The sequence below is a fragment of the Chionomys nivalis genome, chromosome 10 (assembly GCF_950005125.1).
Source record: "Chionomys nivalis chromosome 10, mChiNiv1.1, whole genome shotgun sequence".
In the NCBI taxonomy this organism is placed as follows: Eukaryota; Metazoa; Chordata; class Mammalia; order Rodentia; family Cricetidae; genus Chionomys; species Chionomys nivalis.
The window spans coordinates 59,975,268-60,000,845 of record NC_080095.1 but is presented as its reverse complement, the minus strand read 5'-3'; the positions used below and the strand labels follow the sequence as shown (position 1 = coordinate 60,000,845).

The window sequence follows — 25,578 nt, the reverse complement described above, 5'->3', positions numbered from 1 at the left end:
TGCCCTTCCCACAGACAATTTTCTGTGAGGAAATGCATTTATCTCAGTTACTGGTGGTTTTTCTCAGGAGTGATAGATTTTTGACGAAATTATAAATTCTTAGTGAGGGACAAAGTTTCAAGCAAAAAAAGGGGACATCTGATCCCACCACTAAGAGAACGGTGATGGGTGTTTTGGTACAGAAACCAGTATCGTTTTACTAGCAAATCAATGTATTCTTTAAGGAATACATAGGATTTAGGATAAAACCATTTGGTGAGACACAGCCATAATTTGTAAAGGAAAATTGTAGATGGTATTTAAGCATACAATTTGTGTTGCTGTCCAGGTAGTTTTTAATTCCATCATAAATACAATATACATAGAGTTCTGAAATTCTGTGAATCAATTATGTTAAAATTTAAATCATAAAGACCAGTATCCTCTTCCATGTTACAGATTATATTCATAACCTAGCATTCTAGCTGTGTCCTTAATTTTTAAAATAACTTAAAATTTGTTCGCCTCTTCTTTGTTTACTTATATTACCTGGCGTGAATTAATACATCTACATTTGAGTTTATTTTTGAAATGAAAAAGTATATGTTTTATGTGTTATCATTGAGGATTAAAAACCATTTGAAGGAACTCTGCAAGTTACCAGAGGAGAAAAGTAATTAGCAATAACACCCAGCTACAAACTCTGGGACCTACAAGAGTGAACTGCCTGTAAGATACACTAGTAAAATAGCACAAACATAAAAGTAACAAATCCATTTTTGGAATTCATTTGCAATCCATTCTATAAGATTGAAGCAATATCTGACACTGCTAAATAGGCAACGAACTTGAGATTAGGCAGTTCATGGGTCTACAGAAAAGCCTATTGTTCTGCTAAAGGAGTAATAATGATTCTTAATGTCATGCACAAGAGGATCACTCAGTCTTCCTAAGTCAGGATTCTTCTTGCAGTAGATGATAAGCTACACAGAGACCCGTAACTGGACAATGCTTAGAGAGTGATTGATTTTGGACCACTCAGTCCTAAGTGTCTTCATCACATTCAGGGGTCAATGCAGAAGAAGAGGCAGAAAGATTTTTAAGAACTGGAGGTGGCAGCTGATTCCAAGGAAACAGTGCCATCCAGATACCACAAGACCTATGCATCCATGAACTCACAGAAACTGTGACAGCAGGAAGAGGATCTGGACAGGTTACAGCCAGATAAAACTGGGAAGAAGAGAACACAAAGTTCCACCCTTAGCCAAGAAGTTCTTTGCAATTGATATCCATTGGAGAAAGGGAAAATTAATTTTCCTCAATGGAGTGTCAGTGGCTATATTAAACACACTGTTTGATAGGCATAGTACTCAGAAATCATTGGCCAAGACAAAGCAGATTCCACTTTATTTTTGTGTTGTTTTTTTCATTTTTGGTAATTTTTGTCTTGTTGGGTTTTATTTGTTTGATTGTCTTGATTTTTTGCTTTAGAGAGGAGGGGTGGAGAGAGAACATGAAATGTATGAGTAGGATGGTAAGGAAGATCTTGGAAGAGTTGGGGTGAGGATTGAAGGTGATAAAAGTATATTATATGAAAAATGCTTTAGAAAGCAAATTCTCATCAATGTGAAGTCAGACAGAACATAACGAACTCCTTTGAGCAAATTTAAGTTTTTATACTATCTTCCTCTTAACTTAAGATTCCTCCTTTTCAAATAGATCACCTCTTTAGGTTGTGCTCAATAAAAGGTAACTATGGTTTTATTATTTTATTTTTATGATTATCCAGTTTACAGTTTTTCATCATGCAGACCTAAATAATTTGCTTATGTGGATATGTTATGGTAAAATACATGTTAACATTAATCAGGCATGAAAATATTATATAATCGAGTACTGAAATTCAATGACCCGTTTAACAGTCTAAATTTAAATATCAAAATGTACATTAAGTCAGAACTTTTTCTTTTCCACCTTTTGTTTTGTGTTTTGTTTCCTACATAGATATTACTTTTCTAAGGTTCAATTTGCTTAGGATTGAAGGAATCTTTTGATGGATTTTAACTAACCATTTCCAATATGATAATGAATTTCAAACTATTAAGCAGCAGGAGATCATATATGTTATATTTTGACACCTACGTGTGATAGATATACACATAACATCTTTGGTATGCCTTTTATGGAGACAGTGGTTTTAATTATTTGTGTTTAATGGGGAAGAGCTATATCAGTTGTTATGGGCACTTTGTACTACAAAGTACCTAAGTTTGGTTCTTAGCACCAATGTAAGGAGGTTAAGCATAGCCTGTGAGTACAACATCCAGGAATCAATGCTCTTAATGCCATCCACAGGCACACGCTCACACAGACACACAAAAATTAATATAAGTAAATAAATACATTTTAAGTTTTCTAGGGAAAATTAAGTAGGTAGAAAACCAAAAAAAAAAGGGTTTAAAGTTATTCTGTATCACTGAATAAAATACTCTCATCAGAATTTTAAACACTTCAATATCTCATTCAGTGAGTCATCAGCATCAGTGGACATCATGTTTTTTGCCTCTGGGTATCAACTTGAACAATTCTACACTAGCTGACATGTTAGAACTCTCCTGAAAGAAGTCAAGCAGCTGCATGGGAAAGCAGCAGCTTCACTTCTGGCAAAATGATTTCTCCAGTAAATATATTATAATCTTTGTTGTTTATAAAATCTGAATTTGCTTTGAAATCCCACTAGTTGCCAAATAAACACTAGCTCTTCAGCATATGTTTTATAACAACCGCAAGCAGAGATTTGTATGAAAAAATCATTTTGTAGTGTATGTGGCATTTTCTTCTTTGCTTATACATGAGTAACTTTGTGTCTGAGAAGAATTTTCTTGAAAGGACTTGTAATGCAGAGATGTGCAGAAATTATCCAATGTGCTACAATGATGTCCCCGCTTGAAGTGCTACATTCCTTTCTAAAATTCTTAGCAAAACCTCTTTGTGCAATTTAAAATTTGCTATTTCTAGAGAGCAAGAGACAGATGTTTGTAAATTTTATTTGCCTAGATTAAACATGAGTGTGTTGCAATGTTTATAATTTTTTAAAATGATTATTACAGCAAAGCAGATGTACTGAGGTCCCCATTTCATTTCTCCAAATGGTTATCTCTTGGTGTAATGATAAAATTCATCAATTATTAGTCGTGGTGCTTGATAAGTAGATGAAAATGCTTCCTCATAGGATTCCTTATATATTTTGAAAACTAAGTGTAGTGTTCACCTGGAGCTGATAATATTGGGATACTCATTAACACAATTCATTTTTATTGTTACTTAGAAATGTTAGACAGAAATTAAAGACAATGGTTAGAGAGTTTTCATGTCTATTCTGAATTTATTCTGACTTTTAAACAATCAAAACTTCAGTGTCTTGTCTATGTTGTTACTTGCTACAAAAAAAGGCCATGCTATGAAATGGGAAGCAAATTTAAGTTCGATATAAGAAGGTATTAAGGAACTAGTTCTTTTAAAAAAATCATTCCTACAAAGCCAGTACAGAAATTTTTAATAATAAAAAAATAAAAAAGAATATATAAAAAAATCATTCCTCATTTCTTATTAAACGACTGTGTACCATTGTATAGACTTTTCATCAGTGTTCTAAAAAGTGGCAATAATTGCACGGAGAGTTTCTGTACAACTTCTACAAATATTCATAGATCGCCCCATTAGTACAGCCTCCCGCAAGACTATATCTCCCTATGTGATCATATATAACATGCTACATATTTAAATTATGATTCTTGACTGCACTGATTATCAGTTTGACCTAGAACAATTTTGTGGTGTCTTGAATACAGCTTGTTTCAGAGGCATTAGCTCAGCATATTGTATTTTACTTTGATTTGCCCTTTCTTTATGCTATCACAGTTACTGGCATTATAGAACTCATTAAGTGCCATTATCTTTCAAAATCCTTGTAGTATATCTTTATATTTCCTCTATTAAAATCCTGTTATGTTGCAGTTTTCAGTGGCAAGTTTGTATTAATTCTACAGTACTTTCTAAAAACTTACTTTGATCTCTTTTCTATTATTTTCATATTCTATATGCTGTGTGTGCTCTCACATATGCTCCCTTTACTTGTGGTCTTTTTTTTCCTTATCTAGATTTTTATAGTACATACTAAATTGATATGCTTTAATTGTGTTTTCACTCTGAGGTATGCAGCCTACTCTACTATCGGAATCTAAATGGACTATTTCTTTAAATCACAAGAGTTAAATTACTTTGTTTTTCTATAATGGCTACATCATGATGCTATTATCTTAAAGTGAGCTTTCTACCTCTTGATAGTCAGGGAGGCAATGATGGTTTCTTGTCACTTTTTAAAAATACCTCCATTATTCATATATAACACAATGATACTTTCGTTCTTACCCAGAAATGTATCTTGTCTGTAGTTCTCCACTCATTTTATAAGGATTTAAGTTTCCAAAGCTAGACATAGCTTTCCTCCATTCTGAAGAGAATATCCAGCTTGTTTTCTCGCAGCTAATTTTCTTGTTTGTTGGCGAGAAATCTGTTTGCTTCTTTGATGATGATTTTCTTTATTTTCTTGTTTTACAAAGACATTACTTTGCCCAATTTAAAATGTTTCCCTTTCTATTAGAGCCCCTTTGAGACATTCTCATTCTTCCTCATTCTTTATTTATGTTGATGGCTCACTGAATAAACAGTATTGTTATTTTGTTCACTTTACATTATGTAATATATTATTATATTGTTCATTTCTAGGAAGGCTTTTAAGGTCCTTGCCACTCAGATGATTTGCCACTAGATTATGGTTTCTCTTTGTATGGCTTCTTTATGTTATCTTCAAACTGAATGTTATTTTTTAAAGAAACCTTTAGAAAATGGCTTACCATTATTTTTCCTATGTATTGCTGCCTTCCTTTCTTCTTCTGAACTCCAATTATACTTGTCTTTGTGTTTTTTGTATTGTTCTGCCCATCACTTGATTTTTGTTTACTTCTCTAGCAACCTCTTTATGATGCACTTTGCAAGATCCTACATGTCTGCCACTGACACAGGCTGTATATCGATCAGAAGCTCTTTATTTGCCCCCTCGTTCTGCTAGGCTGTTCATGAGTCTCCTGCTTTATTTCTCCCATACCGTGGTTTTCGATAATGTCTTCTAGAAAGATCAGACTTCACTTTTTAAGTCTGCTACTTCACTTATCATAGCTGCATGTATCATGATTGGGAGTCTGAAAATTGTGGGTTTTTTTTTCTTCCTTTTTTTCTGTTCTTGCACTTTTTTTGCCCTGTGGAAAGGAAGATTCAGTATTAGTAATTATCAAGAAAGGAAGCAAGGCGGTGGTGGCGCACGCCTTTATCCCAGCACTCGGGAGGCAGAGGCAGACGGATCTCTGTGAGTTCGAGACCAGCCTGGTCTACAAGAGCTAGTTCCAGGACAGGCTCCAAAACCACAGAGAAACCCTGTCTCGAAAAACCAAAAAAAAAAAAAAAAGGAAGATTTTATCAGTTGATAATAGTAATTGTTAGTAATTATATTCACATTTAATAGTACATATATTGAAAATATTATGACATAATACTTTTTGAAAAAATATGTAATGCTTCTAGAAAAATCTACATGTCTTATTTACATTCCATTAAAATTTGGGTAATATCCTGAATTTTTTTTCTGTTGTGTAAAATTCCATATATGTTTATTTTCATATATATAGCTATGAGAAATTATAATCACAATTTTATTGCTATTTTTACTTTTCATGATTAATTTCATGCCATACATTCAAGGCAAGAATGTGAAGGGAAAGAAAATGCCATAATTTTTGGATTTAGTGTTTGGTATTTTAATAATTATTTTTTCAAATAGTTTTTAAAAATCTATATTCACAACTCATCAAATATTTTATAGTGTATGGAGTTGGAGATTTTGTGATTAATTTACAGCCTCCTTACTTTTGAGAAGAAGATCCTGTTTTGTGGCCAGAATGTCAAGGTTCAACAGTGTAATGGAAGTTTCTAATAATGAATATAATGTAACCAATAATCTCCTTTAAGTGATTGCCACAGAAAAATTCAATAGCAAACATTACACTCCCCTTATGCATCAACCAGGAAGTGAATACGCTCATACGTTTTGAACTCACTTATGGAGAAAAGGGTTTTCAGAATTCAGATTTTTTTTTTCTGAATGCCTTTCTTTCCTGTCCCTTAGATCTATTACAGTCACAAATCTCTAGGTTTGTTGTTGTTATTGTACTTTTGTTTGTTTCCTTTTTTGTTTTTTCCTTTGCTTGGTTGGTTGGGGTTTTGTTTTTGTTTTTAACTTTTTGAAGTAACTTGAACATATTTTAAAATGACCCTTAGTTTGCAGGATGATAGCAAACTTTCGACACTTTCTCCCATTTATCCTTAAATCCTGTGAAGAGTAAAATTATTCTAAGTGCCTACCACAGATTCTAATAGAGCAGGTGTACTTAAAACTCATTTGATATCTAAACCAACACTACTGTTTCTCCATTCCCATCAATATAAACTATCCCAGTGTGGGTATTAAATATACAAAACAACTGGATTTTAAACTGTAATTTATATCTTTTTTTTTCTTTTCTGCAGGCTCTTAAACCTAATCTACAATGGAAAAATTCCTTTTTTACCTGTTTCTCATTGGCATAGCTGTGCGAGCTCAGATCTGTCCAAAGCGTTGTGTCTGTCAGATTTTGTCTCCTAATCTTGCAACCCTTTGTGCCAAGAAAGGGCTTCTATTTGTTCCTCCAAACATTGACAGAAGAACTGTGGAACTACGGCTGGCAGACAATTTTGTTACAAATATCAAAAGGAAAGATTTTGCCAATATGACCAGCTTGGTGGACCTGACTCTATCCAGGAATACAATAAGTTTTATTACACCCCATGCTTTTGCCGATCTACGAAATTTGAGAGCATTGCATTTGAATAGCAACAGATTGACTAAAATTACAAATGATATGTTCAGTGGGCTCTCCAATCTCCATCATTTGATCCTAAACAACAATCAGCTGACTTTAATTTCTTCCACAGCCTTTGATGATGTTTTTGCTCTTGAAGAGCTGGACCTGTCCTATAATAATCTAGAAACGATTCCTTGGGATGCTGTAGAGAAGATGGTGAGCTTGCATACTCTTAGTTTGGATCACAACATGATTGATAACATTCCTAAGGGAACTTTCTCCCACTTGCACAAGATGACTCGGCTAGATGTAACATCAAATAAATTGCAAAAGCTGCCCCCTGACCCTCTCTTTCAGCGAGCTCAGGTGCTGGCCACCTCAGGAATCATAAGCCCATCGACTTTTGCATTGAGTTTTGGTGGAAACCCCTTGCATTGCAATTGTGAGTTGTTGTGGCTGAGGCGATTGTCCAGAGAAGATGACCTTGAGACCTGTGCTTCTCCTGCACTGTTAACTGGCCGCTATTTCTGGTCAATCCCCGAGGAAGAGTTTTTGTGTGAGCCTCCACTCATAACTCGGCATACACATGAGATGAGAGTCTTGGAGGGTCAAAGGGCAACACTGAGGTGCAAAGCTCGAGGGGACCCTGAACCTGCAATTCACTGGATTTCTCCTGAAGGGAAGCTTATTTCAAACGCAACAAGATCTCTGGTATATGATAACGGAACACTTGACATCCTTATAACAACTGTAAAAGATACAGGTGCTTTTACCTGTATTGCTTCCAATCCTGCAGGGGAAGCAACACAAACTGTGGATCTTCACATAATTAAGCTCCCTCATCTACTGAACAGTACCAATCATATCCATGAGCCTGATCCTGGCTCTTCAGATATCTCCACCTCAACTAAGTCAGGTTCAAATGCTAGCAGTAGCAATGGTGATACTAAAATGAGTCAAGACAAAATTGTGGTGGCAGAAGCAACTTCGTCAACAGCGCTACTTAAATTTAATTTTCAAAGAAATATTCCAGGAATCCGTATGTTTCAGATTCAATACAATGGTACTTATGATGACACCCTTGTTTACAGGTAAAAAATATAGTCATGTTGGATCATTGCTGACCATGATAGTACAGGGTTTGGAAATCACTACTGTTTTGTTTCTAAATTGACAGCACTATTCTGTGCTGTAATTGCAGCAATTTGACTTTATATTGCATAATGTAATATATGAAATGGTGAATACATACGGGGAATTATTGTGATTGACATTATTTTAAACAGTACACATTTAGATTTAATATTATGCTTCTTTTTTTAACCTCACATAAGGGATGTGACTATCAGACAATAAGACAGATAATTTAACATTTCAAAAACATACCAGAATTTACACATCCACATGAGTATTCTTTCCTTCAAGGAAGTCACGGTGGGAGGCTATCCCATTACCCCAATGAAGCTGCCACTGCTCAAAGCAGTTTTGGAATTATCTTTAGAACCTTCGGCATACTATTTTGAATATCCTCAGTGGTGGCAAATCTTCGTCTTTTGAGGGTGAGTTTCAATTTTGGAAACAAGCCTATGGAGTCAAGTCTTGTCAATAAGGTGGGTGATCAAGATGGTTACTGCCACTTTTGATCAAAAACAAACTGGACGTCACTATAAAGTAATGAGACTGATTCTTTGAGTGATTGAATTATGTGTGTGTGTGCTGTCTCATGTGCTTGGGTTCTTAAGACACTTCCAAAGAGGACGTTCATTGTATTTTGAACATTAAAAATGTCACTGGGCATTAGTATGAGAATACTCAGACAGAACAGTGATGGAGTACTTGTATCTGCTAACAGATTTCTGGTATGTTTTTCTAAAGTTCAGCCTCATTGATTTATAGTCACATTTGGCCAATTTTCCATTTGGAAATTCACATTTTTTATTTCATATAATTTTACTCTTGACAGATTATTATTATTGCCAGGGCACAATGTAAAGTCACAGTTTTGAAAAAGACAAATAACATTTTTAGATGAGCTTAGTTCCTGTATAGAGAACTTAAATTTTTGAAAATAAGTTGCTTTTCATTCATGTCTGAAAATGAGATTAATTCCTTAAAATAAGTGTGAACTCGTGGGAACAAGTAAAACAAAAAGCATCCTAGCTAGCTATGTAATCAATCCTGGGCAAGGTTCTACCTGGTTGAGTTTTAATTTCCTATCTTTAAAAAGAACGATTAGGCTAAATGGATTATAATAGCCCTCTCATCAGTAAATGGATGTGGTGGCATACTATGACATATGAGCATTAGCAAAACGTAGTTTACTCCTGTCTCCCAGGCTCTCCATCGGCTCCACAGATGATGCTCAATCAGTGGTCCATGGGTAGCACTGAATTCCCTACACTTCCTTGTACTGACTATACTTTCTATGTGTTAACTCTGTGATGAACTGCAGTGCAGTTTGCTTTCAAAATCCCACAAGTTGTAATCCTGTTGTGAGAAATAAATTGTTTATGATCCCGAGAACCTTGGTGAGTTCCTGAAATGAGTAGTTTTCTTCCCTAAAATGTTTATAACCATTCCATTGAGTTTCATAGACAATCAACATTGATGTGATTAAGTGCTTAGTAAGAGCTCACAGTGAGAATACACCCACTGAATGGCAGTAGTGACTTTTGGTTATGAGTATAAGCTCTTATAAGTGTTCTGGTACACTCAGAACACACTGTCTAGCTTGTATCCTGGTTTCGTTTTTCCATGGTTTGAAATTTCTATAACTCATTTTTAGGAGAAATTATAGTTCCACCCTATACTTCCAAATTATTTTTACTTTAAATTGTATTTGGTTGCACCTAGGAAGAAAGCTCTCAACAAACAGGAATGCAAAAAAGTAGAAGGAATCCCGAGAGATCTCTAAACCTAAAAATTGTTTCTTGATGGAGATTCTCACCCGAATATGGTAGTTGGATGAATTCACACTTATCTTATCAACAGTTTTGTGTCATCCTGTGTCCAGATTATCACACACACATGCACACCACACTCATTAAAACGTATGGGGAGCTAAGGCATAAAAAATCACGATGTCTGTGAATAAACTCTGTTCATCCTTGTAACAGTAGAAGTTATTAAAGCCAGCCTTAATAGGTACCATTCCATAGCTTGCTTATTACTGATTTGGAAAGCAAATGCTCAGACTTGCTGTTTCATTCTGGTCGCTAATGTGACTGTCAGTGTTTTCTCTTTCTTCAAATTGCCTTGCAGTCATAGAGGTGTTGTAAGTGCTAAATGGATTTGTTTAGTAGTCAGATAATGTCACAGTCACACCTTTCAAAAGCAATTTGTCATAAATGATTTTTTAGCAATGGCTTTTATTAGGAGTTCTGCTTTGCCAAGCAGTGTAATTAGAAAGCTTGTCAAGGCATGGTGCAGGCACCATTAATATAATGCAGACTGTAACAATGAGCTTTCAACTATTCTAACTGGGTAAATATAACATCAGATCGTTTTTCCATATTTCATGTCTGTTATAAATGTGCTTATCTTGATGAGTTGTGAAGGAGACAGAACTAAAGCCATAATGACTTTTTGTATCTGTGTCTTGTTCTGTTTTTAAAGTTAACATATATTCCATTGTCCCTCAGAATGATACCTCCTACAAGCAAAACGTTTCTGGTCAATAATCTGGCTTCTGGAACTATGTACGACCTGTGTGTGTTGGCCATATATGATGATGGCATCACCTCCCTCACTGCCACAAGAGTCGTGGGTTGCATCCAGTTTACTACCGAACAGGATTATGTCCGTTGCCACTTTATGCAGTCCCAGTTTTTGGGCGGCACCATGATTATTATCATTGGTGGAATCATTGTTGCATCTGTGTTGGTTTTCATCATAATACTAATGATCCGGTATAAGGTTTGTAACAATAACGGACAACACAAGGTCACCAAGGTTAGCAACGTTTATTCTCAAACTAATGGGGCTCAGACGCAAGGCTGCACTGTCACGCTGCCCCAGTCCATGTCCAAACAAGTCATGGGCCATGAAGAGAATGCCCAGTGCTGTAAAGTCACCAGTGACAATGTGATTCAGTCTTCAGAAACATGTTCGAGTCAGGACTCTTCCACCACTACCTCTGCTTTGCCTCCTACCTGGACTTCAAGTGCATCTGCTTCTCAAAAGCAGAAACGAAAGACTGGCACGAAGCCAAGTGCTGAGCCGCAGAGTGAAGCTGTCACAAATGTTGAGTCCCAAAACACTAACAGGAACAACTCAACTGCCTTGCAGTTAGCTAGCTGCCCTCCTGCTTCTGTCACAGAGGGGCCCACATCTCAAAGAGCACAAACCAAGCCAAGTAAGTTTCTCACCATGCCGGTTGAGAGAGCTAGAGCCAGGCATGGGTCCTCTCTCAGTGGAGGATTAAAGGAATATTATCGCTATGGTAACTCACTGAAATTATACGAGCTGTCTCCTAAGAGAAACATGTCCATGAATGGGATGTGGACTGAGCCCTGCATTTCTGATGTTTGCAATGGAAAAGTAACTATTTCAAATGTGGAGTACATATAAGAAAGCTTTATATAATCTGCTATTTCTCTATAAAAAGAATCACAGTGAAAATTCACAGAGGAAAATGAAATTTGAAATTCTTGTCTTGTCTCTGATACTTGGTCTTCAGGTTTCTTTAAAACCTTCTAAGGATGAGGCAGGGACTATAGTACCTCCCGTTACATGCATGAAGATCACATAAATAAATTGACAAGTGTGGTGATAAGCAAGAGACAGGCACAGTGCCTTCCCCGACACCAAGGCTATTATCGAGACCCTGTGTCAGCAAATCATATTTGAAAAGTGATCGTAGGGCCAAGAGATGATTCAGTCTGTAAGGCACCAAGCCTGCTAACCCTGGTCACTTAGTGAATAGAAGCCAAAAGTGGCAAGAGATGACCAAGTTCTTCACATTGTCCTCCCACAGTGATGTCAGTGCCTCCACAGTCCACACAAAATAAACATTTGTTATGTTAAATGTTCTCACAAGAAATGTCTTACATAAGAATTAGATATCTAGTAGATTAAAAAGAGGTCTGTACATAAATAATTGACATCTTAAAATGAAGGCACTGTATTACTTTCATTGATAATTTTGTTGTAAAGAACAACTCAATGTTTAAATTTATTACTCCAAATGAGTGTTTCCAGAAATGCTAAAGAAAGTAACCTTCTAAGAACACTCTTGGTTTGGGGATAAAATTCTTGTAAGCTACTCTCATTTATAACCCAAATTTTTTTTCAGTGCAAAAGTTATAAAATGAATTCATTTTGAATCCATCCTATATACTAATCCATAGAAATATAAAGGTTATTGCATTTATCCCACACACATTTGTTGAATGAATGTGATTTATATTTCTTAACACAAGTTAGAGAATCAGAAAAAAAAAAAATGCAAGCCTGCTTTTACAAACAGGTGCTTGTCTTTGTCACCAAGTAAAAACAAAACTCCTAAAGAGGAGTTAGCACCTTAACAAATGGTAGAAAATTCTCTTTTTCTCTTCTTTGCTATAACTCTGCTTCTGAATGTTTGTCTCTTAAAGTACATGCATTTTTTGAAGCCAAAGGCTGTGGTAAATGTAATCATAACTCATTCAGCATAGGGGAAATGCAATATTTTAAAGAATATAAAATTGGTTCTATGTTTCCTTGAAAATACATTCATTAAGATTCATTGATGTCATGATGATTCACATATATTTAACTTTATGCTGCTGTTAAGAAATGATACACATGGTTTTATTTTGTTTTTTTCTCCTATTTTTATTTTCTTTGAGACTATACATTTCTAAAAACTTAGACCCTTTACTTGGCATAGAACATCATTTAAGGTATATTATAAGTGGGTGCTTTATATATGATAATAAATCACAGGGAAGTGAGCTTAACAAAGTTTGATGCTATTTGTTTGGGGTTTGGTTTTCTTATTATCGCTTGTTTGTTTGTTTGTTTGTTTTCATATGACACAAGGTATCATGTATCCTAAGGTGACCCCAGACCCACTGTGTAATTAAGAATACCTTGAAGGAGCCGGACGGTGGTGGCACACGCCTTTAATCCCAGCACTTGGGAAGTAGAGGCAGGCAGATCTTTGAGTTCGAGGCCAGCCTGGTCTACAAGAGCTAGTTCCGGGACAGGCACCAAAGCTAAAGAATAACCCTGCCTCGAAAAACCAAAAAAAAAAAAAAAAAAAAAAAAGAATACCTTGAAGGTTTTCCCATACTCTTGACTCCATGGTCCAGGTGGTAGGGTTAGAGATTTGCCCATCACATCTGCCTCAAATATTACTTACAGCTGAACTTCAGACTTTCAAATCATTAGCTTTATTTTTACCTCTATGCATATGCAAAACATCCAACTAATTTTATTTTGAGAAATTAACAAAGACTAGCCTATCAGGAAAGTCTTCTGGTCTTCATGTGCATTTACGTGAGAGCAGTTTTGCTTATGAAGATAATTAAAGCTGTTTATTCCAGTGACAGAATAGACGCTTGCTGGATTTAATGAGTAAATGAATAAATACATGATTAGCTCTAGAGATGGAGGGATTATTATTACCATAAACAACAGTTTTGACTAACATTGTGATGATTGTGGTCCACAAATTGTTACCACAACAGAGATTCTGTATTCTCCTTGTTTTAATTTTGTCATGTAGTACATTGTTTACCTAACCTATCATACATTGAACATGCTGTTTTCTTTTTATTCTTTCTGATTTAAGCAAAACGAATATATATTTACTTCCTTTTTCTGAAATATTTAAATTTAATTTTAGTCATAAAACCTTCTCAGCTTGTTATATGGAAAAGCAAACATGTGCTCTTTTACCTTTTACAGCATATTTTAAAAAAGTATATGCCCTGAATGTTTAGGCAAAACATTATGTATTCATCTCTAAATAGTTTTGGTTCATTGTGAATAGCTGAATTTGATTTAGATATACCAAAGCATAATTCAAGTGGTATCATGGAGGGGGAATACAACCTTCAAAGTTTCCTCAGTGTTCTAGGAAATAACAGGTTGTTTCAATGACTGTTGTATTTTGAACCTCCAAATTGGTTAATATGTAAATCAGATGTATAAAAATGTTGAAATTAGATGCAGTGATGAGTAACCCTAAAACTATTTTTTATTGACTCCCCCCCCCAAAAAAAGGATCAAAAGAGGTCTCACTAGCTAATACATTAAACCAATGGATTTTATCTACTTTTAGGATAGAGTTTGACAAGTTTTAGAACATAATTTTGAAATATTTAGTGTTATCCAGTAACAGAGAAATATATCCAATAAAATATTTGTATTGTTTCTAAAATAATTCATTTTCAAAACTTTAACATAGTTCATTTACCCTTTCTATGAAATATTTTAACTTCGTTATTTAGCAATCATACAGGGCTTGCTGTTAGTATAATTTCGGTCATTTTTATTTGCTTTAATTGAAGAAATGTAAACTTTTACTTAGAAATTAAAACAAATAATCAGAAAATTCAATAATTGCCACTTGTTTCTTTAAATTTTAGTATTCCGTTTCTGCTTATGTTCAGGTATAAACTTAAAATTTCTGTGGAAATAAAAGATACCATAAGTATCTTGCAAATGTAAAGCATTGTCTTTTCAAAGAAGACAGCAACTAAGCCTTTGTTGTCTTCTTGGCCTCAATGATTTACAACTGCAGTTACAAAGCATGGCCCTTCCTGCTAGACCGGGGAAGGATCCTTTGTTCTCTTCCTCAGACTTTTGTCAGGAAAGATATTGCCCTTCTAACTGCATGCTCCTTCTTCCCCCCCCCCCCCACCTGGGGGATTACTGGGGCAAAGTCTTCAGTAGACTGTGGGTTGGAGAGAAAAGAACCATGGTTTTCTGTGATAGCATTTCATTTGTATTTTAATAAAATACAAATCTTAAAAGTGAAAAAGTCACACTGGACAACCTGACAGACATGGTAGCTATAACACACACCTTTAATCTCAGCATCCACACCAGGTTGTCATAGACACCAGGAGGTAGTGGTACATGCCTTTAGTCCCAGGTAAACAAGGAACGCTATAACTACAACTGTCTAACCTACAACTCACTCAGAAACCCAAGAAGGAAAACTATAATTAAAACTACCTGGTCTTTACCTCCCTCAGAGACCCAAGAATGAAATATTAACTGAGTAAGCAGGAAGTACAAAGAAGTGACTTTCAAAAAATATGACTGCCTGGACAGTCACACAAAGTTCCTCTGCAACACTGAGCCATCCATCCATGGCCTACAGGCCTAGCATATCCTGCAGACATTTCTGGGAAGCAGGATATTTTGTGTCCTGCTTGTTTAATAAGGACAGTATAATGTTAACAGTTGAGGTAGGGATATTTTCTTGTCCAGCAACTTACTTTTGCCACAAAGAAAGTAAACCCCATGTTTCTTCAAGGCCCATTATCTTCTCTGAAGTAGATTGCTGTTGCCAGGAGCAGACATATGTCATTGTCATAAAATAAAAGAACCTAGGTTATTATAGCATCTTAAATGAATATTCTGTAGATCTCTGAAATATTTGAAGATGACCTATTTAAAATATATCTTTGTTTGACCTAGAATACATGACTAATGTAACTACAAGTTGATTATTCTAGATAATTAACTACTAAACTGTATTTCTTTATTATCCTAAACAGTTGGTAATAATAATTTTCAAGGACTACAAATTTGCATCACATTGTTAAATGAGTTATATAGGTACAGCACCTTGACCAAGAGTAGGAATATCTTTACAGTATGTTCTAACAAAATTAAACTCAAATTTGTATCATTATACAAATTTTGTGTAAAATAGACAAATGTCCAATCCAACATAAAATATTCAAAACTGGTAGTTTCTTTGTAAAAGTAGATTCAGTAATCTACCTTTTTATCTTATTATATTTATATCCTCTCCATTTTCTTCTCAGAGTAGATTTGATAATCTACCTTTTTATCCTAATATATATATATTCCTCCCTTTTTCTTTTGAAATCAAGATAATATCTATATCTCCCTATTTTCTTTTCAGGTTCTATTCAATGCTCTACCCCTAAAGCACTTTTCTTCTAAGATTGTTAATAGTACTATTGCAGTAAAAAATTGTATTAATAATAATAATAAAACCCGTAACAATAATTATAATTTTTATAATAAAAGTAACAAATGACATTGAATGTTTTTTAAGGGTATGAAATATGTCTTTAATGGCCTGGAGAGACAACTCAGTGCTTAATTGCTCTTAATGTTTTTGCAGAGGAGCTGCATTCGGTTTCTAGTACCCACATGGAGGTTTACAACCTTCTGAAAAGTAACGTTGAAAAGACTAAATGTCTCTTCTGACTTCTTAAGGGTTCTACACTCATATAGTGCATATCCTTTCACTCATGTGAACATAAATATACATAAACAAAATAAAGTTTTTAAAAAACAATCTCATAAAAATGCTTAGAGGAAAGAGGAAAGTAAGCAAAGTCAACAAAACAACAAAATTTTAGATGATTTTCAAAGTCTGGTAAATAAAACTACTCAGTTTTAGACACAAAAACTAAGAATGAAACAAGAAATATCACACAATATTGATATTATGAGCACCATGAGATTTGTATTTATTTTCGTTGTTTTCCAGAAGAATTGACTGCTTTTACGTAGAACAAAAGTCTACACAAAATAAAAAGTATGATTATTATGCTCCTGGGTCTCAGCTGTCCTAGCAATATGCTGTTATCACAAGTGAGAAAGAAATTAATGGTTTATAGATTAATAGGTATGAAAGTATTAAATTATCCAATAGTAGTAATATAAAAACATTTGAAACTTTATTAAAATTTGTGACTCATAATTATAATAAAGGAATTGGAGAGTTCTTGCTATGTTCAGCTGTTTAATGTCAATATTTAAGAGCTAAAGTAAACACCAAATATATATTTACATTGTATATTTGAACAGATTATGGATGAATATAGTTCTATACAAATACCTAGTTCTAGAAGAAATTAACTAAAATAATATTTTTAATATAATGCAAATTAATTACTTTGCAATTGCTTAAATCGAATTCGATTTAAAAGGACCCTCAGAGAAATGTTCACAAATTATATCTAACCTTTTTAAGACAACAGCCAAATGCACACTATCTAATACATATTTGTCATTTTAAACTTTCTAATTATGTCCAATTCAATCCTGATTTTTTCTTCTCAAAATGGTGAATGCTATGCTCATAAATGCCAAAAGAAAAAGAAAAAACATTATTTCTAATATGTTCCAGAGACAACCATGAGTCTGTTGTTCTTTTAAATGTACTTATTTTGGGGGTGTGGTTACCCACCTTTTCTCATCTGAGCATATGCAGTGCAGTTGATGTAATTATGATCTATATCATGCCAAATAAATTAATATTTGTTTGTTTGAATAAATTAAAGGAATTATTAAATATATTTTGACTCTACCATAATCAAATTCTCTAAATATTTTTCTCTCTGTACCATTCATGGAAATCTTACTCTTTAGGGATTATTGTAAATTCAAATAAATATTTGTGCTCATTGTGTGTATATATAAAAGTTTATATATAAAAATAAATTAATATTTCATCTTTTCTACTATACTTTACATAATCTGATAGCTATCCTAATAGATTGTTAACCCTTTCATTCTCAAATAATTAATAGTCTTTTTTTCATACTAACACATTATCAAAGAAATAGAATATAACCAACCAGGGTTGAGTTAAAATATTGAACATTTACAATCAAGTGGTATGTATTCACAAAATTAATGTAGTATTTTATTCTTACTTTCACTTAGAAATCGATCACATAAGAGTATTTGAAGACTAAATATTAACAAATGTTTAATACCATTTTTTATCTTTATGTGCTAATTATAGATGAGTTTTGTTAACAACTTTGAACTCTGTGGTTTCTGTGTTTTTATAGATAGTTCTGCAGCTGAAATGCTAATTTAGGGATAAATAGAAATAGAACCCCAACTGTCTTATTGAATTACATTGATCCTATATTAGGAAACATTTTTATATGTTAGAAATAAATGTTTTGAAACTAATTGTTATACTGTTAAATATATGATAGCGCTAGAGAAAACCGTAAAAATAGAAAATCAAATTGCTATCACGCAAGTGACTGTTCATCTCAGTAACCAAAGTGAGTAGAGTATTAGCGCCGGAACTTATGGAAGAAAACAAGTAAAGAATTGCTCATAACACTGAAAATTTCATTCCCAGATGCTTCGCTGACTAATGTTGACCAGAATGTCCAGGAAACACAGGTGAGAAGCTTATTAATTGCTATTTATTTCAAAAACCAGGGAGACATGCTATCGTATGCATGAAATTTTGAATTGTTGATGTATCAATACCCCGTCTTGAGATTGTCCATTAAATGAAGTGCTTATCTGTACAAACTTAAGTATGCCTGAATTCAGTGAGTTTTCAAATCACATCTGGATCTACTCCTGATGAACAGGAATGTTGTCGGGATGAAACATAGCTCTAATTATGCTGTTAGTGTTATCCTGCAGTGACTCTTACGGTCATTCCTGATTTAAATCACTTTAAGAACTATTTCTGTACACAGGGATATCTCTGTATGAATAGATGGATACATTGTGACGCATGCCTGACGTCATCTTTGAAAGGACGTACCAAGCCGTGTCTCTCATTTTGTCTTAGCCTGGGTTGAGATGACACCTTTTGCCCTGTTGAAAAAAAAAAGATGAAGGTTTTCACTGATCTGTAAAATGAATGAAACCGTTTGACTGGGAAGTGATTCGTTGTACAGGCCTTACTTGTGGCATTATATTTTATCAGCCACCAATTACTCTTCTTGAGAGATTTTTTTTTTCAAATGAGAATTTGATTTCTGCAATTTTAATTGTATCAGAACGTGTGTTCCCAGAATGGAGGAGCACCGAAGCAATCTGTTCAAACAGCTGGAAGTGTCTGCCGTTTGCTGAGGTTTGGAACAGGGAGAAAATCTGCTTTTAAAAACTGAAAGCAGCAACAAAAAGAAACGACTTGCTTTCATTGTTGAACGAATTTTTTTTGCCCCTTCTAACATCATATACATTAAAACAGTATTAATTTTCTCAGTGTGTCAGTTTTCCCTAGTAAATTCCAACGCTAAGCCAGAGCAAACATTCTAAGTATCGGTTCATCCCTCCCCTTATTATTGAGTGTCTTAGAGAACAGATGTCTCAGGAGAAACCAAGAGCAGCAAGTCTGAGTGCCACAGGCGTTTCTGGCCTGCAGAGGGCGCCTTGCCTCTCCACATCGTTTCTCTGTTTCAGTTCAATTTCCCTACTCTGCACATTCCTCCCTTCTCTCTTTCATTTCCTGGGTCCTCATGGAGCGTCCCCTCCCCCGCCCCCAGCCTTCTTTTCTTTTTTTTCTATTTTTCTCCCTGCTCTATTTATCTTCCTGTCTTTCTCTTACTTTTAAAAGTTTATTTATTGTTGGAGTATGGGCATCCAGTTTACCTAAACAATTAGGTAGTTCAAATAAGGGTTTAGGTGCAGTTAATTGCTAATCAAAAACATTTCAAAGTGGTGCTCAGTGTGATGCTACAGAGAGAAGCGTAAGAGCGAATACTCAAGACTTATTACAATTGCGAAATACAAGTACAAACACATTAAAACGGCATTACACATCATCATGACTGTTTCGTATCATTTAGTAGTGGAATTTAGAACTTAGGCTTTATCTTCAAACTGGAAAATCTTTGTCGTGCTTCAGAAAATAAAACTTAGTCAATGCGATAGATTATAAGATTCTTAACAATGCGTTTATATGGCACAGGATTTAGAGTTCTTTATAGAAATGTTGAGCATGTGATTCAAACAAAATGTCAGCCACCATCTACTGCCAATAGACATATTATAACAATCTAGAACACCACGCAGTCATTTGTCTTTTGCTACGAAATTTCCATGTGGGGCTCTGTTTCTTATTTGAGTGAGGGGAACATAATGGAATATGTCAGTCTTTAAAATGCTTTTTTTTTTCTGGTTCTTTTCTTTTTAAAAGAAAATTCTTGATGATAAACTTTTCTTTAGTATTTTTTTTAAAAAATAAACCTAATACCTTAATGTCAAAGAAGTATTTTATTTTTAAGTTTTCTATGCTATCTTCACTGTGATCATTACTAAGAAATTCCAAAGGGAAAAAAGAAAAAGATGTTGATCATATCCGTGTTAAAATGTCATTCATTCATTATCCAGTTCTTATTCAGTTTATATATGTGTGTATATATTTTTAAGTTTCTCTGTGACCTCACTATAGTATTATTGGAACATGTAAGTTATTTTGGCTATTGTAGGCTTTTGATTTCCACAGTGGTCAGCAAGATCAAGGCAATGCCTTTCTGACAGGGCTGTGACCTTCACTCTCTGGCATGTGCCCTTTCTGAATGCTCTATTACAAGTGCATGAGGGGCCCAGAGCAGAACATAGCCTTTGAGCACACATGCACAGCGAGGGGCCGTCTTAGGTCTTCCACACTCACGGTATGAGTTAAAGGGAATTTTTATCATACATGGAGTGTTTGAATTTTATTCTACAAAGTGCCCAGTTCTGTTTTCTATTGTCCTTAAAGACCTTCTTTGACTTAATGTAGAAATACAAGAAGCCTAAAATAGTTCTATGAACTATATAAAATTAGTTTATAAGATTATAAAGATATAATTACACAAAGCAGACTGAAGGACAAAGGGGAATGGAGTCATCATGATTTTTGTGATGATAAATACGACTGCTGAGAGAATTAGCAAAAATTTGCTTTCTTAACAGTCCCCCAGTGAAACAGAGGACCCATGACAACATGGCAGAAAGGAGCAGTGTGTATTGAAGTGAGAAGACTGGTACTTACTGATGCTGTGTGATTGACAGAAGAAGGACTTCTATGCATAAAAATATAACAAAAATATGTAGCTTTCTGTGTTTGTGTGTGCAAACACTCACAGGAAGTGTGGCATAACCTTTACTAGATTAGATCAGCCTTAAAATAATTATTTTCTTTTTAATTAAATTTGTTCTACTTTATATATTTTATTATTACATAAGGTAATTTTAAAATTTAGATGTTTTCATAACTTCTCTACTAATGGACTTTAACTAAGAAGTGACACTATAAAGTGACAACACCAATTATTTTCTCAGGTTTTCTATATAAAGGAACTGAAACATAAATAAGTTTCATTGAATGTACATCTACTCTTCGTTATAACCAAACTATGCCAAACTATGGGGAAAAAGTCCAGATTTTAACATATGAGTGTATGTCCCTATGCACCTCACATGAGGGATATTTTACCTACAGTCAGTTGTTTGTTCAAGTGAGAAGAATTAGTACAAATTTTGAACTCTGAATAGCTCTTATTTCCTATGTAAGTTTGCTTGAAGTGTGTTTGTGTGTGTGTATGTGTGTGTGTGTACGTGTGTGATCTTGTATCTGCCTGTTCATATTTTGTAATGAATACAGTAGAATAATCACATACTACATTTGTAAACAATATGTAGCTTAATTTATCATGAGCGGTCTTCATGCTATTTGGAAATATCTGCACAGGAAGAAAATAGAGAACTCCAGGGTCTACAGACAACCTATAAGAATCACCTCCTTTGCTTAGAGGGCATAGCGACTCTATAGAAATTCTCCCATCTCACTTAAAGACTCTCAGAATAAAGAAAGTGATAGGAGTTTCTGAATAACCCATTCAAATTTCCTCTCTATTGGAGTATATGACACTTCCTCTTTATATTTTACATTGAAAGAGTAGCTGTCCATATTTGTTCTGCATTACATCCTTTCTTCGTAAAATTTTGTCCATCACCTGATTATCTTGATGTCAGAATTTGAATATTTTAGTCAGGACAATCTATTTTTTCTTCTTGCATCATGAGTTTTTGCTTTCATTAAATTTCTTTAACTTGAAATTTAGTATAATTCCATATTATTTATTATAAAACATTTACTAATAGAATATGAACAGAAATAAAAATTTTGCTATTTAATTTTACTGATATGAACTATACTATGAACCTGAGATATTATAAGTAAAAAAAAATAACATATTTTAAAATACTTTTAGCATTGATTGGTTTACTTTAGGTAAAATATATATGATAATAATATCTAAATTTAGTTAGATCCTTTGGTTCTTCAACTATCTTGAGTCATTGAATTAATCACCTTAGACACATTTAAGCATTCATTGTACCAAATCAAACTAAAGTATTTATACTTCGGTATAGGAATAGCCCCAGTACTAATAGATTTTAGGAAATGTTTAAAAATTCTACAGTTGGCAAATATTTGAGATATGTATTCTTCAATACCGGAATCTAAAGTATTTTATCTATTGCATAAAAGAACAACAAACTTCCAATTGTCAATGCATAAGCTTTTAATACATCGTTGATAGGTACCATGAAATATAGATTAATATTTCTTACACAGTATGACAACCTAAAATTTTTGACCTAAATAATCCACATATGACCATAATTAAGTATTCTGAAATATTTTATTTATGTTTATTTAAGTGTTTGGCAATTTTATGGATATGTAAGATGTATCATAGTAATTTTCACCTACACGATGCTCCCTTATCCACTCCCAATCCTGAGGACCTGAACACCTTTCTTTCCTTTCCTTCTCCCCTTTCTCCTTCATTTTTATACCCATTGATTTAGACTCAGCTTTCTAGCATAAATATAAGAAGGGGTTTATTGACTGATACGGCCAACTTTTCAGTTGCTAAAATACCACAGAAAATGAAGAATGCCTCCCCACAGAAAAATGTTAAGGGCCAATGGCATGTCAGAAAAAAGGTGGGGGCCTCATGAGCAAACCCACAATCCATGGTGCAATGTTGATGGCCCCATTCTAGTCTGGTCTTACACAAGAAGCATATATAGTTGCTATGAGTTTAAATAGTGCAGCATGAAATATACACTTAAACAAGATAATATAATTTAATCTTTATTGCAGTCATAAAATTAAGTTTAATAACTTTAACACATAAAGTTATCCCAGTATGTTCTATTATCAGTTTGGTATAAGATATTCAGTAAATTGAAAGTTTGTGTTACAATTATGCTGTTAGTTTTAAAATCCTTAAATTGAACCTTTTACAGAATGATGTAAGCCAGACTCAAATAGACAAACGTAGTATGTATTCACTCAAAAGTGGATATTAGATGTAAAGCTAAGTATAATCAAGCTACAAACAATCCCAGAGAAGCTAGGAAAGATGGGAGACCCTGAGAGGGGCAGACATGGAGGGTCCTAGGAAGGAAAATAGTTAAGTTCTCCTGGTTAAACTGGAAAAGGTTTATGGAAAGGAGGGGATGTGGGATACCTTTCTCAGTCTTGATATGGGGGGTAGAGGGGCTTGGTCCTGCTTTTCCTTTGTTGACTCCCCTAGGAAGGCCTTACTCACTATGAGGAGAACATGGCCTTGAGAAAGGAGGGAGATGGTGAGAAGAAAAGGAAGGAGGGGGAACAGGACTAGTATGTAAAATGACAAGTATTTTTTTAATAAAAATATTAAAAATCATTTGTATTTTATGTACTTGAAAATGCATGCTTCTTTAACATTTCCCTTCTTTGTTTTTTCATTGTGACTTTTTATAATGGCTCATGTTTTCTTTTTCTTTTATTTATTTATTTATTTATTAAAGATTTCTGCCTCCTCCCCGTCACCGCCTCCCATTTCCCTCCCCCTCCCCCAACCAACTCCCCCTCAAAATAAATAAATTTTGTATTTATTTGTGTGTGTGTTTGTGTGTATGTGTGTGTGTGTGTGTATGTGTGTGATTGTACATGTGCTATGAGCCAAGATTTTTCTGTAGAGGTCAGAGAACAACTTGCAGGAGTCAATCACCCTTAATCATAAAAATTCCGTATCTAAAGTCAGGTCATTAGGCTGATTGTCTACCATCTTTTCCTGTGAGTTATATCCCTGGTTACATCCCATCCCCTCTTTCTTTGTCAATAATGGAACTTATAGATATATCCTAAGTCCATGTGAAGTTTGAAGCCATACTAGATGAAATTAAATCGTAGTTTGATGTTTAAGTATTTTTTTTAAAAAATTAACTGATTATATATATAAATATATATGATAAAAATAAACTGGAACAATATACATATATTGTTCCAGTTTATTTTTATTTTTTGTTTCAGTTTATTTTTAAATTAGCCATGCAGTGTTTTCCTTGCACATATACTTATTCACACTTTATTTTCTTTGTGAGTGAAGAACTAATTAGTAAAAGTGAACACTATTCTTCATTATCATTAAGGTTACAACAAAAATCTCATGACATCTTGATACAAAATTCTTTGCACAAGATAAAATCACTTAAACTTTAGAAATGTTGAACAACTTTGGTCAAAGATGCCCATTATTATTTTTTTTTAAAAAGCAGTAAAGGCATATGTTATAGCAAATGGCATGGATCAATTAATACAATCTTTTCATTTTGCCTGGGGACTGTTGTGAAAATGAAGTAAGAGAAATTCTAATCTACAATTTAGATTTGATTAAAATAAATATGGAGGGATAGTGCACTTAGATTTGTTCTTGAAATGGTGGCTATTATTATAGATTTGCTAACTTTTAAATGATAAGGTAGTATTTTCCATATTGATGTTGGTGTCTGTGTCTGTTCTGCACATTGTGTCTGGAGTCTTCTGCCTGGATTTTACAGCTCAGCAATTTTGGAGTTTCTTCACCATGATCTTACTTGTTTTGTGTTTTCTTTCTTTTCTTTGGTTTCAGAGGCTGGAGTCGGTATGAAGAGCACTACTTCTCTCTCCCTCGAAAACAGTTGCCCCTGATATTTTTACTGGATAAAATTTGAAAATGTTTCAGTTCACAACAGCAGATTAGTGAACTGCTATCCCCGGAAGATTTGCTCATGGGAGCCAAAGTGACGACATCTCTGGTGCGGTGGAACTGGCTCCCTCACACCATGATTCATCCCCTTTTCAAACCAAATTTTTTTCTTCTGATCTACAAATATTTTTTTTAAGAAAGGAAAGAGAACAAAGCCTTCATTGGCATCAAGTTCTGTATCAATCCATCCTACATTGCCATCCATGATTTAACAGACTGTAGAATCTTGAATACTCTATATCACTTTAACAAATAAATGTTTTACTATGACACAATTTGCACATTGCCTTATTTTTGGAGATACCTTTTGCTTGAAGCCTGAATGATGGTGTGATTTTGTAATTAATAATATGTTTTAATAATAAATTTCTTTTATATACCTAAGAGGTGAAAATATTAAGGAATTCCAAGTTGCTTAATAATAATAGAACAAACTTTTTTCTTTAGAGTGTACCCACGTCTCACAGGGGGCAACACAATTATTTGAGCTCACTTATAGAAACTGCAGATTTTGTTCAAGACACACGGTAATGAGGACTCCGTTCCTCTAATGGACATTCAGAAAATGAGCAGAACGGGGAAATTACTAATAGTGTGGTTTGGCTTTGGCTTTCTCCGAGAACCAAGGAAGTAGGAAAGTTTAATAACTTTGTTAGGTGTGTGTG

General features: G+C 34.2%; 1 protein-coding gene across 2 annotated transcripts in view; it reads left to right on the top strand.

Moving 5' to 3' along the window:
• Positions 1-25,174, top strand: part of Lrfn5 (leucine rich repeat and fibronectin type III domain containing 5) — a 235,191-nt gene extending 210,017 nt beyond the window's left edge. For both annotated transcript variants that reach the window (XM_057782725.1, XM_057782724.1), the window contains exons 4-7: positions 6,622-8,026; positions 10,577-11,289; positions 18,238-18,281; positions 24,797-25,174. In XM_057782725.1, the coding sequence (XP_057638708.1) occupies positions 6,642-8,026; positions 10,577-11,289; positions 18,238-18,281; positions 24,797-24,814 (2,160 nt within the window). In that variant the 5' untranslated portion in view covers positions 6,622-6,641 and the 3' untranslated portion in view covers positions 24,815-25,174. The remainder of the gene's footprint in view (positions 1-6,621; positions 8,027-10,576; positions 11,290-18,237; positions 18,282-24,796) is intronic.
• The last annotated feature ends 404 nt before the right edge of the window (positions 25,175-25,578 follow it).